This window comes from Schistocerca piceifrons, chromosome 11 (assembly GCF_021461385.2).
Source record: "Schistocerca piceifrons isolate TAMUIC-IGC-003096 chromosome 11, iqSchPice1.1, whole genome shotgun sequence".
NCBI lineage: Eukaryota > Metazoa > Arthropoda > Insecta > Orthoptera > Acrididae > Schistocerca > Schistocerca piceifrons.
In genome coordinates, this window is record NC_060148.1 from 165,439,766 (window position 1) to 165,456,030 (window position 16,265).

The 16,265-nt window shown below is 44.1% G+C and overlaps 1 protein-coding gene across 1 annotated transcript in view; it reads left to right on the plus strand.

Annotated features, from left to right (window-relative positions):
* Positions 1–16,265, plus strand: part of LOC124719861 (chromatin modification-related protein eaf-1-like) — a 343,357-nt gene that overhangs the window by 284,341 nt on the left and 42,751 nt on the right. Inside the window, exons 14-20 of the mRNA XM_047245044.1 lie at positions 1,627–1,751; positions 2,205–2,355; positions 2,419–3,010; positions 5,863–6,029; positions 7,186–7,471; positions 9,303–9,437; positions 11,202–11,503. Of these exons, the coding sequence (XP_047101000.1) occupies positions 1,627–1,751; positions 2,205–2,355; positions 2,419–3,010; positions 5,863–6,029; positions 7,186–7,471; positions 9,303–9,437; positions 11,202–11,503 (1,758 nt within the window). The remainder of the gene's footprint in view (positions 1–1,626; positions 1,752–2,204; positions 2,356–2,418; positions 3,011–5,862; positions 6,030–7,185; positions 7,472–9,302; positions 9,438–11,201; positions 11,504–16,265) is intronic.

Sequence of the window (16,265 nt, forward strand, 5' to 3'; positions counted from 1 at the left end):
ATGGGACCACTAGGGCTCATTTATGACAAATATATTGTGCAGATACTATCTCAGCAGGTGGCCATTAGCACAAACAGGCAAGAACTGAGCCTCTGGGGGGCAGGGGAGCAGAGTAGGAGAACGTGCCTCCCCCGATTCTCACGGAGCCGGCCGCCCGCTTCCGTGTTCTGCATTCTTGTGAAAGCAGAATGATGTAACTGATCCCTTCCGGTGTCACGACTGCCCAGTTCGAGCCCCAGGGTTAGTCTCTTCACTCGCTTCAAGTAAGGAAAGGAAAAGACGAGCAACACGTGACACAGAGCAGACTGTAGTACACGGAGTCTCAGTAGTGGCTGCGAAGCAGTCGTTTGCCGACGGTAGCAGTGATAGTTCAGCTCTGACCTCTACCGGTATGTTTTGTAACCGTACATCACAACTCTTCCCCCGGTAAAATCGCCACGTAAGCAAACACTAATGGTGCTAAATTTCTTGTATTTCACATTGAGAAATGTGTAGTGTTGCAAACTGGTGTGAGGTTAGGCCAAAATCGCCAGTGCTGAACACAGGAGCACCCGAAAAATGTTCTAAAAGGAGGAACTTGGAGTTACAGGTGGTGATGTACAAAAAACATCACCAGTAATGATGATTTAAATCATTAAGACGAAATGTGTCCAGTGAACATTTCTTAGTGGTCGGAGAGAAAGATGTTAAGTATGTTCAGTAATTATTGTCCTCAGATGGCCACTTCACCATTTTACTCTTTATTCATATGTCTCAATATTGCCTGCACTCACTGCCCTTCCCCTTCTGTGGTCACATCATAGGAGGGCACGAAAAAGGAGGGCATGAAAATGCATAATTAACCTTTCGTGCCACAGATCACATTCAAATTTCATCAAATGGTTCTGAACTGTTGCTAGTGGTTACAACCTATACAAAAGAGCAAAAACTGTGGTCGTACTGTCCTCGAAAAGGATAAGACCGTGTTTAATGTGGATGCAGCCCCACACTGTCCTTAGAGAAGGGCTGAAACGTCCAAAAGTGCCACCAGTGTCAAAAAATGTCAAAAATGTCTTCATGTTGCTCACTGTCATTTTTGGCTTCAAAATGTGTGGGAGTTGACACCCCACGGAAATGGGCAGTTTCATTGACACGCTTTATGCCACTTGTCAGAAAATTGCACGATTTTGGTGCTGGACATCACAGTTCTAACCTCCGTCACTGAAAAGGGGTGAAATGTGACCTACTCGGTGACACTGGGCAGAATTGTGAAGAAGTGTGATGCCAATGTGACTTCATTAACCATCATTACATCCCACACAAACTCCTGAGATGTGCCCCCTTTCTTTTGCACGTATCGACACCACGCTATCTGAAGAGTTGTCGAGTGTGAGAGTGACATCGCCGGGTGCACTTGCACCGTTAGACAGGAAAGTTGTACATGCCTCAAGCTAAATTTCAAACTTCTATGTCACGTTTGGAGACAATTACAGGGCTTTGAAAAAGTGATTATTTAATTCCTTTGCACAGTGTACGAAAGGAAGAAAAATATCCAGTGTCTCGGTAGCAACAGATAGTTTTATAGGACCACTGTCGATGTTAAGATTCTGCTAGACGCAGTCTCTAACCTCACTCTTGTGTCGGCAGATGAAGGGGCGCGCCAAGCCGGGCCTGAGCCGAGTCTCGCCTGCACCTGCAGTCACCCAGAAGGCCGACGCCGCCAACCAGACGAAGCCGCAGGGTGTCGTCCAGTCGGGCATGACGCCGCCGAAGTGAGTCGCCGTCGAGGCTTTACTCTCTCCTCCTCCAGCTCCGTCACCGTTCCTCCTGAACACGTTCTGTCGTAAAGAGTAGTGCCGTCGAGCCCCTGGCACGACAGCTTTGAACTGGAGTTCCCTGTCTACCTAAATCTTTCCTGAGCTTTTGGCAGTAGTTGTACATTCTCCTGAGGAACTCCACTTACTGCTGTTTGTTGCTTTTGATGAAAATAGAGATTTTAGAATTAATTATTTTATCCCATTTCCTTTAGTGCGAAGCTCAGATTGATTGTCAGGTTAGAATCCTACCGCTTCAGTGTTTCCTTGCAAGTTCCAGTTCTCTCTTTAGTCTGTGACACTGAAATCTGACTCCTCATATTTTTGACCTCTACTTCAGAATTGTTAGCTTTTCTGTTGTGTACCATTTAACATACCATAGAATTTTGAAGCTCTGTCTTTTGGGTATAGGATTCTGCCGAATACTGCAATGCCCATGACACCGGAGAAACAACAACAACAGCAGCAACAGCAGATGATCAACAAAACACTACAGCAGCAGCAACAACAACAACAGCAGCAGCAACAGCAACAACAGCAGCAACAGCAACAGCAACAAGTGATGCTGCAACAACAACAACAACAGCAGCAGCAACAGATGCAGCAACAACCGTCACCACAACAGCAGCAACACCAACAGCAGCAGCAGATGCTAGCCCTCCAACACCAGCAGCAACAGCAGCAGCTGCAGCAGCAGATGCTGCAGCTGCAACAGCAGCAGCAACAACAGCTCCAAGCGCAGGCGCAAGCGCAGGCACAGGCTCAAGCGCAGGCCCAGGCGCAGGCCCAAGTGCAAGCGCAAGTACAGGCCCAGGCTCAGGCGCAAGCGCAAGCGCAAGCTCAAGCGCAAGCCCAGGCCCAGGCCCAGGCCCAGGCCCAAGCTCAAGCTCAAGCGCAGGCACAAGTGCAGGCTCAACAGGTGCAGGCTCAGCAGCAGATGATGCAGCAACAACAGGCTCATCAGCAGCAACAACAGCAGCAGCAGCAACCACAGCAACAGCCTCAGTTGCAACCTCAGCAGCAACAGCAACCACAACTACAGCAGCAGCCACAACAGCAGCAGCAGCAGCAGCAGCAACAACAACAACCACAACCACAACTACAGCAGCAGCCCCAACAACAACAACAACAACAACAACAACAACAAGCACAACAACCCCAGCCTCTGTCGCAGCAGCAGCTACAGCAGCACATTCAGTCCAAGCTGCCCCAGATTGGTGAGTACACATTGTTTTGTGGGACACTCACACAAAATATTTACTCCTAGATAAAATTTGTCATAAATAATGTACAGGCTCGGACAAAACTAGGGAAACACCACAATAAATACCTGCTCGAACATAAATGCAGATGCAGGCCGAGCCTGCAGGTTGTACTGTCGTGTCTGACCTCGGGTGGCACTTGTGGAGTGTCCTCGATACATTTAGTGTCAGTTATGATCAGAACAGGTGACCTGTGTAGTTATAAGTGCACTGTGTCGGAGCTCGGTGCATTCGAACGTGGGCAAATTGTCGGTGCTCGTACGGTGGGTGCTCCCTTAACTAGGGTACCCAAAGTGTTTGGTGCTCTGAAGACTTATAACTGTACAGGGAATGCGGAAAAGCACCACATCGTAAGTCAAAATGCGGATGGATGTCTGCGACGTACAATCGTGACGGACGGTCGTCGGAGACGATCGTGACAAAAAATAAAAGGACGACAGGTGAAAAACTTGCTGCAGAACTGTACCGTAGGTCACACTCACGAATCCTGTCGGCACCTGAACAGTACGGAGAAAATTCCGTAAGGAGGGAATTGCTGGGTGAGGTGGTATTCCAAAGCCACTCGTCAGTGATGCAAATGCCCGTAACAGGAAAACGCAGTGCTAAAGTCGTAAAACTTGGACTCTGTAACAATTTGAAGGGAGACATTTGGTCAGGTTAATCCTGTTTCCAACTTTCCAACTTGTGGACCAGTTTATGTCCCAAGTGTGGAACACGGTGGGGGTTCGGTGATGATTCCGGCAGCCGTGTTGTGGTGTTCTGCGGGCCCTACGGCTGCCTGCAAGGTTTCATTACTTCCGACGATTAGGTGACCGTTTCGGACGATCAGATCCGTCCCGTGTTACAGTGGGGGGGCTGAGTTTGGCCAGAAAATTAAACTGTCCGCAAATAACAAATCGACTGTACCCCATTAAAAATCTTTAATGGCATTAAAAATTTTGATACTTTGTCTTTGGTGTGAATTGAAAGTAAGCTGTAACAAGCAGAGCTGTTCTACCACGTCTACTATTTCCTCTCCAATAGAAAGTGCTGTTAGTTTCCAGAAATCACAATTGACATAGTCCTGTCTTTGTCAGACCTCTGTTCAGTTACATATAGGATATCAATATCGGGTTTGGGACTCACGAATTCAGTCTGGACTAATTTACTTTTCAGGGTCTGAAAATTGTGGTGTAATGGTTCAACAGTCTGGAATCCTTACTTGTAGATGACATCACTAATGGAACACTTCATCATTAATGGGACATTTGTTTTAAAAGAAATGTTTTCGTAAAACCGCTGGGACGATCTACGCCACCACGAGATTTTGTAGTAGGTGATGTAACAATTTTTGTCACATCAACTAAATTTGACAGAAAAAAGGATTTTGTGTATTTATTTCAACTGTTTTTTGTGTTACAATTTTTTTAAAGACTATTTGGATGAAGATACGGTGTAGTATGATGAATTAAGCCAGTGCCACTGACTCAAAATTACTGATGTTCAGAAATAGTTTGCACAGTTTGGAAAGCTGTTCATTTCCACGTTAATCTCTCTGTGCACACATCACAGAGTAAGGAGTCGTAGCAGTACAATTACACACGTAACATTTCTGCATGTCAGATAACCTGAGCACTCATTTAGCTCTCCAAAAGCAACTGATGTCTCGTTACTGTATGTAATCTATGTTTGGGCAATAATGGCACTAAGTCCATGTAAACTAATTGGTTGATCAGAATTGTAGATCACACCAGAATATCGAAAGTAGGACCTTCCTATGTCGATACGTTTCCAAGTACTGTAGGCTTCTCGGAAAGCCCAGGTCGACAGCCTCAGAACTGTGTCCTTTCGAGGGTGTCTCGAGCCGGGGAAATGACGGAAAGTCGGGTGGAGTGAGGTTGCGACTGTAAGGAGGCTGGAGCAGTGTTTCCACATTGTTTTTTGACCTGATAATTTGTCATGGAGAAGGCCGTGTGGCTGGTAGCATTGTCGCAGTACAGGTTACGGGAACAGGTGACATCTGCCCTGGTGTTTGCAGTCCTTTTTCTTTTTCAGTGTTTTGAGCACTTCCATATAAAAGGCAACGCCGATATTCTGTCTGCCGTGTACGAACTTGTTGTGGATGATACCACTGGCGTTGAAAAAGATAGTGGTCATTCCAAATGTTAGTGCTATCATTTTACAGATTACACACAATGCCTCCTTCACAGTGTGTGTCTTGCAGCACCAGATTTCTTAAGATTTATGAAACAATGTGTGCTTTCACTTTGATGGTTTCGTGTTGCATTTTTTGACAAACTTTCACTGTACACACATTATTAGTTACAATTTATGCAATGAACATTAACATCTCCCTTCTTCTATATATATATATGTATTACACTCTCTCTCTCTCTCTCTCTCTCTCTCTCTCTCTCTCTCTCTCTCTCTCTCTCGTACTCTACTTTTACTTAATTTTTTTATGTGCTTGAGCTATTCCTGACCATGAACAGTTAGTAATATGAATCTGTCTTCAAATCCCATGATTGCATTTACAGACAAATCGGAGTATTTTCAAATTGTTTCAAATTTGAGGAAAAGTGCCATTTGGTACCACAGTAGTTACATCTCGGGGAAGGCAAACCGACAAGTACACAGTAGGTCATACCCAAATTGGGACCACACGACTTTGCAGAGTGTACGACATCGCCAAAATCGACGTGTTCTCCATTTTTGCTAGAGGCACGAGTCCGTCGCTCGTACCCGACACGGCCCGATCTGTGAGTGTACTCACATTTTTGGAAGTGTAAACATTTTTCAGAGCCTGACAAACCTCGCTCTGCCCACAGTGATGCCGACCGTGCAGACGCAGACGCCAGCTCCCGCCGTGCTGCCGGCGGACACCCGCGGCCCGGCCACGCTGCCCGCTGCCGCGCCGGTCGTCGCTGCTACCGCGGCCGCCCCCGCCGCCACGCCTCCGCTGTCTGCTGCCGGCCTGCAGCAGCCTGTCGCACACGTAAGTGCTAGCGCGTGCACTCTCCCGGCACCTGCTAGTTTATTTATTGGGGTCTATATAGTGGTAGGAATGGAGGTTGTCAGTTGTCACCAGTGGTGTTGAGTGGTTGACATGTACACCTAAATTAAAATTGTTTGGTACTTGCTGGACACTATCCTCACTCTCAGCTAATTCAACACTATAAGAAAATACACACACACACACACACACACACACACACACACACACACACACTCTCTCTCTCTCTCTCTCTCTCTCTCTCTCTCTCTCTCTCTCTCTCTCTCTCTCTCTCTCTCTCTCTGCCTCACACTGTGACAGTCCTGCCATCTTGGTGTTAGCACAAAAAATGTCTGACAGCCTTGTCAATCATTTTCCATACTTTGTAATACTGTACAGGTGAAACACTAACAATGGGGCACTGCTTCCAAATAATGCAGGTGAACACTAGTTCTGGTGTTGAAATAACCATTTATTCTGCATTACAAATCATTCGTAAACAGCTGGTGGTTCAGACACTGACAAAAGTGTGTAAAACTTGTGCAGCCTGACAAAGGTATTGCTCACTCTAGCCAGGACAGTGTACTCTTTTTTTTCTGCCATTGGTGGTCTTCGAACTGCGGCACAGCTGGTGAGGAAAGTAGGCACTGTCCAGAGTTAGTCGCGAGGAGTGTGTAGACTCGTGCAGGAGTGAGGACTTGAGGCGTGTGGTCGCATTAGACATTAAAGTGGACAGGGAAGAGACCGAACAATATCTCAAGTGATATATGAAGAACATGTCTTAGGTCAAATTATTCGTGTAACTGGGAAAACAATCACTGGGAATGGACGTACGTGTACGAAAGGCAGAATTACAATTCCAACAGGATGCACATAAGAGCTAGAAATCGTAGTGACTCATACTTGTAAATAAATTCCAAAATTATTGTGAAACTTGACTCAAGTCATTGTTGTTTTCTTAGTACATAGTACTAATGATGGTCTTAACTGGGGTTATATCGGTTAGGACACCTGGTCACGATTATTAAAAAATGAATATGAACTATTGATGTGAGCCTTACTAGTAATTAAACAGCCTGATGGCTGACAATTAATTATTGTCATATCAGTCTACAAGGAATTATGCAGTAATTGTTCATGGGTGCATCTCCTGTACTAGTCACCACTGCCGCAGATACTCGAGCTGTTGCCGTTTGGAATTGGAGCGGCAGACATTCGGCACGTGTGGTACGTGCGCACCTCTCTCCTTGTCTTGTCCGTACCTACCTGTGCAGCCCCTTCCTCTGTCACTGTCCCACCACCAACTATATTTGCTTGTTTACTGGAGAACTACATTCCACACATTCACCTGAAGCAAGGTGTAGAAACTGCAATGGCACGGGACAGCTACACTGTCCCTGCTGCCTACGAGGTCAGTTTTGTAAGATCCCGAGTTATGAATGAAGGTGGCATCTTTTTTAAAACCCGAGTCATTTATTTTTCACCGTAGCTCCTTTTTGGGATATGCACTTCCAGTGTATCCTGACCAGTCTTTTTTAAAAAGAATCGTAGCACAGTGGACTCTTTAATGTTTCGGGAGCAGGCGTGTGGCATATTATGAACGCAGTGACGATAAGTTGCCTTTGATTTATCATTTATTCCACTAATTTACATTATGTGACAAAGTGGTTACAAGTAAGATTTAAGCTTACCCTTGGCAATAGTTCCATACATAGTTACAGATTCTAATTTGTTACACTTGAATAATTTACTTGCAAATTAATTGTCTTCAACCTCGGGAGAGAGAGAGAACTGTTGATTGAGAGTGACCTTTGCAGACAAAATCATTACAAGAGCTACATCTTATTGTTGTAGGGCTGTTCTTTTCCCATCCACATCTACTTTTTTCCCTCACTGGTTGCTCTCATTACACAGATACACGCTAACATCAGCTGCTAAACGTGGTATCGCACATATTTCAATACGATGTGGTTGCACGAGTTGAAAAGAAGGGTTTTTTAGAAAAACTCGATGTGGGTGTTTCCCATTCTTCTAATTTGCTAAAAATAACACCTGCACATTGATACCAGCCGCATTCGACAATGGGTGCTATACAGCCATTGTCAGTCTTTTTGTGTTCAAGTTACTGAATATTTATTGCACATTTGGTAGACAGTATCAACCCCACCCTTTGTCTTATTATAATTTTGTATAAAATCTGGATAACAGAAAAGTTTCTTGAATACTGGACCAAAGCCGTAATTCACCCACTCCTCAAAAAGGAGATAGAAGCAACCCAGATAATTACAGAGGTATCTCTCTCTTACACTGCACATACAAGATTTTCTCCAGAATCCTATACAAGAGGGTCAAAGAGCAGCTAGAGGAAGAATTAGGTGAATACCAAGGAGGCTTCAGATCTTGGAGAAGCTGTCCAGAACTGATCATCACTTTAAAATTAGCGATTGCATAGTACAAGAAACGAAATAAGCCTCTTGTAATATCCTTCATGGACTTAAAAAACTGTTAGGGAGGTTCATATGGATAACTCAAATGATAGAGCACTTGCCCTCCTAAGGCAAAGGTCCCGAGTTCGAGCCTCGGTCCGGAAACAGCTTTAATCTGCCAGGAAGTTTCATATTGGCGCATACTTTGCTGCAGAGTGAAAATCTGATTCTGATTACTATATCGTCAGCAAATCGAATACAGTGTATTTGTTTACTATTAATTTTGATACATTTAGAACCACATTTAATTGTTTTTATTGGACTTTATGCAAATAAATATGGAGAGAGGACAGAACTGTCAGTCTTGCTAGTCTATACCCGTTTTATAGAGTTTCTCAAACTGTATCCTCAAGTCTACCTTGTCAAAAGCCTCATCTAGGTCATCGAATGTGGAGTGCTGTTCGTCCGAGTTCTCCTTTCCACGAGCATTCGTAGTGTCGGTGTAGCTCCTTTGGGCCCTTTCCCTTACCTAAATCCAAATCGGTCGTCAAAATTTCGTACAGAAAAGTGGAGTCGACAGTTCGGATTGACACACGAAATGACAGTACTGATGCATCACACCGAGATACGATCTTTAAACCTGTGTCCGGCTGAAGGTGACGGTGTACACGAATTTGAGACCGCCGGCAACAGTGAAAGGTTCGAAAGTGTGAATTGCCCGACGCGGTGCAGGTGCAGAGCCAGCCGACGTTGGCCGTGCCCGCCACTCCCCCGACGGTGACGCCGTCGCAGACACTGCCCGTCGCCGTCGCTCCGGCCGCGCCGCTGCCCGTGCCCGCCCCCCTCACAGTCGCGGCCGAGGACGACCGACAGCAGGTTCCCGTGGGGCCGCCCACGGCGGAGGTGCCGGTCCAGGCGGCAGTGCAGCCGGACGTGGCCGTGGGCCAGCAGCCCATGGACGTCGACGACCCGGTCGCCATTTCTGGTGAGTGAGAGTGTGTGTGCGTGTACCGTCTGGCACCTTTGCAGTTCAGTGGGAACTCGCCTGCACCTGTCTGCAGCTCGCGGTCCTGTGGTTAGTGTCACTGCCTCTGGATTACAGGGACCCGGGTTCGATTCCCAGCTATGTTGGGGATTTTCTCCACCTGCGGACTCATCATTTCCTCGTCATTCAGAAAATGGTGAGGGTGAACTGTGAAAAGATGTTTATGAAATCACATTAAGGGTTATTAGAGATGAAGGTGCTTACATTATGATTAATAATTTTGACGCTGTACAGTCCTTTCCATGTATTTCTGTTTCATAATTTTGGTTATTTTACATAAAAATTCCACTACATTTGTGGATTTCTGTCATCATGGGTTTTGTATTACTGATTTCAGTTAACAGAATTATGTACGTACAGAATTTCAAATAGTACAGTTTTGTAATCTTGCATAAAAAATATTGCTGTCTGCCAGTCAGTAAATTACTTCAAATGATTTTAGATAATGGTTAATAAATGTAAAAAGACAATGCAAGTTAAAATGTATTGAGTAGTACATTAAAATAGAGTATTTCTACTCCTGTATAAAACTAGTACTGTAAACTCCCCAAATTGATATTGTAGGAAATCTAATGCATTACAAGGACATTTGACACACAAGTTGCACTATTACTGACCTTAAAGAGTTTTGTAGAAAAACGACATGCTTAATGTAACATATTGAGTACAGTGAAGCTGAATGATCAGTCTCCTCACTCTGAGGCTTGTCACATTTTTGAGGGATTCTCTAAGTCTCATTTCATGTTGCAATTATGTCAAAATCACCTGATTTAATTTGACTACATTCCATTATGCTTTTTTGTTCTTTTCTTGTTGTTCATTGTATAACCTCTTCTTCAGTACACTTCGGAGTACACTGCCATCTCAGAGAGAATTCCCATTTATATATTTGTTCCCTCTGTGCCCAGGTACATGAAATTAATAGTTGAGGGATGAGTGTAAGACTTGATCACATTGTCTCTCCAATATTTGTATGACATTTTTATCTGTGCATGCAAAATTTTTGTTACCCCCCCCCCCCCCCCCCCCCTCTCCCCCAACTTCTGTTTTGGCCAACCACCCAACCACAGGCTGTGCAACAAAAATGTTCAAATGTGTGTGAAATCTTATGGGACTTAACTGCTAAGGTCATCAGCCCCTAAGCTTACACACAATCTAAATTATCCTAAGGACACACACACACACACACACACACACACACACACACACACACCCCCAAGGGAGGACTCGAACCTCCGCTGGGACCAGCCGCACAGTCCACGGCTGCAGTGCCTTAGACCGTTTGGCTAATTCCGCGCTGTGCAACAATGTCAGTTCCTTTATATTAACTCTTTTACTCCCTTCCTCTAAAAACTGTTTCATCTTCTCACCACTTGTCTTTCTTTTTTTGTTTCTTAAGATCAGTTCACACCTCTTCCCTCCCTGCTTTTACCCAGGAATCCTTCTAAATTTAATACTTTCCAATTGAAAATATCTCTTTCTGTAGTTCTGCTTTAGTTACCTATTTCTGAATCTTTTTTACTCTCTCAGATTGAGCTTCTTGTTAATTTATTTTCGTCAGTATTATTTTATTACGCAGGAAAAACTGGGTTCTATGTTTCGTGTTATATCTGTATGACCTGTTTTAGGCTACTGGTTAACAAATCGTGCAAATCTGTTGCCTCAAAAAAGTACGAAAAGAAATGTTCACAACTGCTGCTGCAGGTTTAGCAGCCACTGGAGTCACTTCCACCAAGGAGGACGCGAGGCCAAAGACTCCCGGAATACCGCCGGCACAGGAGCGCGACATCCAGCCGGTGACGGCGATGGAGTGCGACGACGCGCAGGCTGCGGGCGTGCAGGCTACGCCCCCTCGCCCCGCGGCGGCGGCGACGCCCGCTCCGCCCGTCGCCGTAGCCCCCGACTGCCCGCCACAGCAGACGGACGGCGCGAACGCCAACATCGCCCCGCCGCCACCCGCGCCCACGCCTGCACTGCCCACCCTCAAGAGGAGTCGCGGGCAAGAGGTCTGCGTGCGGCGCCGCAGCCGGAATATTTCGTGCTCACGTAGGCGGTTAAGCAGCTCGCGTACTGGCACTGCTGCACAGTGCTAAGTTGTTACCCCTGCCTCACGTTGAAATGTTTCATTTTGTTTCCTCCAGTTTAAATTCGTATGGTGCTTTATAGTGAGTAGAGTTTTCTCACAGTTCTACATTACAAAAGCACAATGAAAAGCTGTGAGAATTATTCTCATCCAGAATAAGTGTCCACTCTCTTGAGGAATGTGTGCTGCTTTTAAACTTCGTGGCAAATTAAAACTGTGCCCGTACAGGGATTCAACAGTTAATGGCCCAAAATGTTGTTCTTTTACATTGACAGTTCTCAGTTTTTTTAATGTTATTGTAGTAGATTCAAAATTGCTTTCGTAGAAGGAAAAGCCGGAAAAATATATCTTTTTTGGCCTTCTATTCCATTTAATTTTTTTTCCTTTCCAAAAAAGGACTAGAGAGTAACGGCACACAAACTGACAAAAATTACTTCGTGGGGCTGTTTCTATCAGAACTGATGGTTTCTCTCTCCCACTGACAAATCAAAGTACCTTACATGGGAAACACTTGTGTATTGTAAATAGCAGTTTTCACATTTCCACAGTTAGCACTAAAATCTGACCTGTTCTGAAAAGAGTTGTTAGATATTTCTTGTTATCACTGCTGTCTTCAAATTGAATTTCTTCAGCTTCTATAGAATTGTGGAAATATCTTGTCAATGATGACATAACATGGTGATTTTTCATTTGTCTGGTCTGTAAATTGCCCAGCTTGAATTATTCGAGAATGCATTGTTTCGGAACACTAAATTCCTCATTTGGTGTATCAGTATCAGATGGGAAAGACTCCTAGATTAATTCCATCATCTACTTTCCTTCAATTTTCTTACTATGACCTGCCATGCAAAAACATGAAGCTACACACCTGACGGAAGTTACAAATACAGAAAAATTTACATGAAAATTTTCTGAAAAAACAAACATTTTGTGCTTCTAAACTGTTACTAGCATAAATAGACTTGCCACAAAATTGGGGAGAAATATCAAGACCAGATCATTACCGTAAACATTCAAAACCAGGCACTGAATAAAAGCCTTCTAACAAGCAAGGAAGCAAGCAGATGGTGCAAATTGCGCAAGTACTGAGTTTTGAACTGCTCTGAAACCACAGATAATGCACCTGTAAGGGTTCTTGGATTCTCAACAATGAACCAAACTAGGAATAACCAATACAGAATATTTTATGCCCTTTTGTTATTAAGTGGGGCTCAGAAGTCCCACCAGTTCATAAAGGGTTAAAATGAGAACCTTTGTCTATCAGGGGTAAATGCTATACCAACTGAGCTATTCAGGTGCAACTGATGCCTGTATATTTCAGTCAGTAGAACATTTACTGCTGATAGGTGGAGGTTCCACCTTCGAGTTCTGGTCCAGCACAATCTCTCTCTCTCTCTCTCTCTCTCTCTCTCTCTCTCTCTCTCTCCAGTTTGTGCCATGTAGAGCTCCACCTAGTATTGTGGAAGTTATTCTTTTATGACTCAAAACAGGTCCTGTCATTCTCTCTCCCCCCTTCTAGTCACTCTTTTCCCTCCACATACTTATTTCCTTACTGATTTTATAGACGACCATCTCATTCTCAGGGTTCCCCTTACTAACAGAAACCTTAAAGAATCACTTTATTGTCTGTCCAGGTCTGTGTGTCATTTAAGACTCATTTTTGTCGGGAACCAGTAGAGGTGTGCAATTGAAATTTGGCACGTACGAAGATCTACGTCCCTTGTCAGTGTAAACAATTTAAGCTTTTAAGTGAGTGCAGTCAGAAGATATGGCCACAGATGCCACATATTTTGATACTCGCAAACTCGCTCATCGAAATGGATAAATACATGTCAGGTCTTGTGGTTTAGCAGAGAAGGGTGTGCCTGGAAAGAGGTCGCAGGTTCGAATTGTGGTCGGATTTTTGAACCCAGCCCCTAAACCTCAACAATGTGAGGAGTCACCAGAAACAACACACAGTTTGGATTCTACATGAAACTGTAGGTCCCCTTTCCCCTGTTGGACAACTGGGAGTGGTTAGGGACAAACAAGTCGCCAAAGTGACATCCGATAGAGAGACTTTAACCAGGGCATTGAACTGCATGAAATTATTATTGTTGTTATCTGTATACCTGATCACATTTGCACGGAACACTCTGAATGTGAGTCCTGCTTGTCCTTCTCCAGGTTTTACTATCTCACCAGTTCCTGTAATTTTCTGCATCCTCAGTAACACTATGTCCCAAATTCTGAAATTCACATATTTTCACGGTTTTCCCACCACCCATTGTCCTCTACCATACAACACTATGCTACAGATGTACATCCTCAGAAATTTCTTTCTCGAACTGAGGCCTACAGAATTTTGTACTAATATAGTTGACTCCTTTTAGCAAGGAATGTGTGCCTTGCACATACTAGTCTGCTTCTTTCATCGTGTTTGCTTTATCTGTTGTGCTTTATTTTTCTTCTCGTGTAGCAGAAACGTTGACTTCGTCTTCTACATGTTGTTCTCCAATTTTGATGTCTTGTTCTTGCTAACCTGACTTCTTCTACTCCTTGTGACTTTTGTCTTTCTTCGATTTACCCTCAGTCTGTTTACTGTGGTCGGTGTACTGTCCATTCCATCGAACAGGTCCTCGTAACTACCCCTCCGTTTCACAGGGGATCGAATTTTCGTCATAGGATACAAACATTAGTTCCACAACAGAATTGCATCACCTGCAAAATAGTGTCCATCGGGGCTAACGCGTCCATTCTCCGTACACGTTAAACATCTTTTGGTGACCGTGTTTGCCAATTACACTGTCTAGAATCGAGTTGCCGTCCCTTCTGTACCGGTAGCTAGTGAACAAAATATATAAATATCGAATATCAGATTGCAGACTGTAGTGAAAAGAGCCCAGTATGTGTTTCTTTATGGAGAAGCATTGTCAGCAGCAGTCTAGTCTCCAGGGTACGTCAGGGTGATGTGGTGAGGCTGATCCTGCTCAGTATGCGCGGTATCCCATGTATTTCAACCACCACATGACATGGGCCCAAGTTGGGACCGTACGTAGGACAGTTGACGACAGTTAACCCGAAGTGTCAGACTGTCGCAGGTGTCGCAACGCTCGTGTGAGGTCCGGTACCGACGTGCTGGAGGAGGGGGTGATCTGTGTGTGGACGAACTCTTCGGGTTCGTGGCTCCAGAAAGTCGATTACAGCACGGTGATTCTCGTGCACTGACATACTTAAACTCTACACCACTACATTACAGATGACAATTCGGAGCCCTTTAGTGGTGTAGTACTGCAAATGTGTCGACGTGAAGAGTAAAGATGTGAAATGCTAATAATGTTTGTTTTATTTAAAAAGGTTGAAGAGAATTCCTATAAAAAAAACTTAAAGGCATTTCTACTGTATAAACAACATAACTTCTTTTTCAATTTTTTATTGGTGATTTGCTTCCTCTCCTAAAGACTTGCAAAAATGTATCACAGTGTACCATTCTCGTAAACACTATGTTATTAAAAGTGCGACACGAAACTGACTGTGATTCTTGTGTGTACTAGGACACGGGCAGGTACCGAGGGTAATGTAACACATTCACTTGCGGCAGTTGATGGCAAACAAATGAAAATACATGCCAGCTGTATATTAGTACAGAAGAGTCGAAATAAGTTTTATGTTTCATTTTAATAACATCGTGTTTACAAAAATGGTACACTGTTACACGTTTTTCAACAAATCTTGGGGACAGGAAGTGAATTACTGAATAACAAAAATGTAGGGTGCTATTTGAAAAAAATGTGCTGTCTTTTTTATCTTTGTAAGGGACAAAATTACGAGAATAGCAACTGTGCTGTTTAGAGTCCCCCTGGTAGCTAAAGAAATGTATATTTTTTATTTTGCTTCTGAACAAACAGGTTTTTATAATGGTGAAGATAAAGGAGACTCTTTTTGTACATAAACTGCCTGGTGGATAAAGCCGAAAGCCCCAGCGAAAGTGTTCACACGTGTCGAATTTGTTGGTAACTTGTTACGAAATGCAGAGTGACTTGCTGACGACCAGCAAGTGGCTGTCGGCGTAAAATCCATTGTGAGTAAAGCTTAGTTTACACAAAAACACTAGGTTGCAGGTGACTGTGCTACCGGCCACTGCGCGTGCACTGCGCAACTCGGGTCGGTGAAACTAAACACTTTCTGCGTGTTCCAACTTTGGCGACACTAGTTGCACGAGTTTTGAGGTTACGTGTATCCGTAGCGTGTAGACAAACTGAAATGTGAAGTGGAGAATGGAGAATAATGTTCACTTTTTGGATAGATATGCTTTTCGTAGAGGTTTGTGGGATTTCAGTTATGCTGATTACAAAAATAAGCAACATATTGCTGCTCCTGAGACCTTCACATGTGATCAGTACATTAATAGTTTGAAAATGTCTGAGCTGCAGGGCCAAATTTATTGAATTAGGGGCGCATATAAAACTGAATGAAGAAACATACAAGCAAATGTAATTCTAGCTGTGACAGTACTCTCATCTACAAGACTAAAATCCCATCATTTGAGTTGGCCAACTCTCTCTCTCTCTCTCTCTCTCTCTCTCTCTCTCTCTCTCCCTCTCCCTCTCCCTCCCTCTCCCTCTCTCTTCTTATATTGTTTTGTAAGGAATATTGTTGACTGCAGGGAAGGCTACACAAATCGAGAAACTGTATTCTTTATTCAA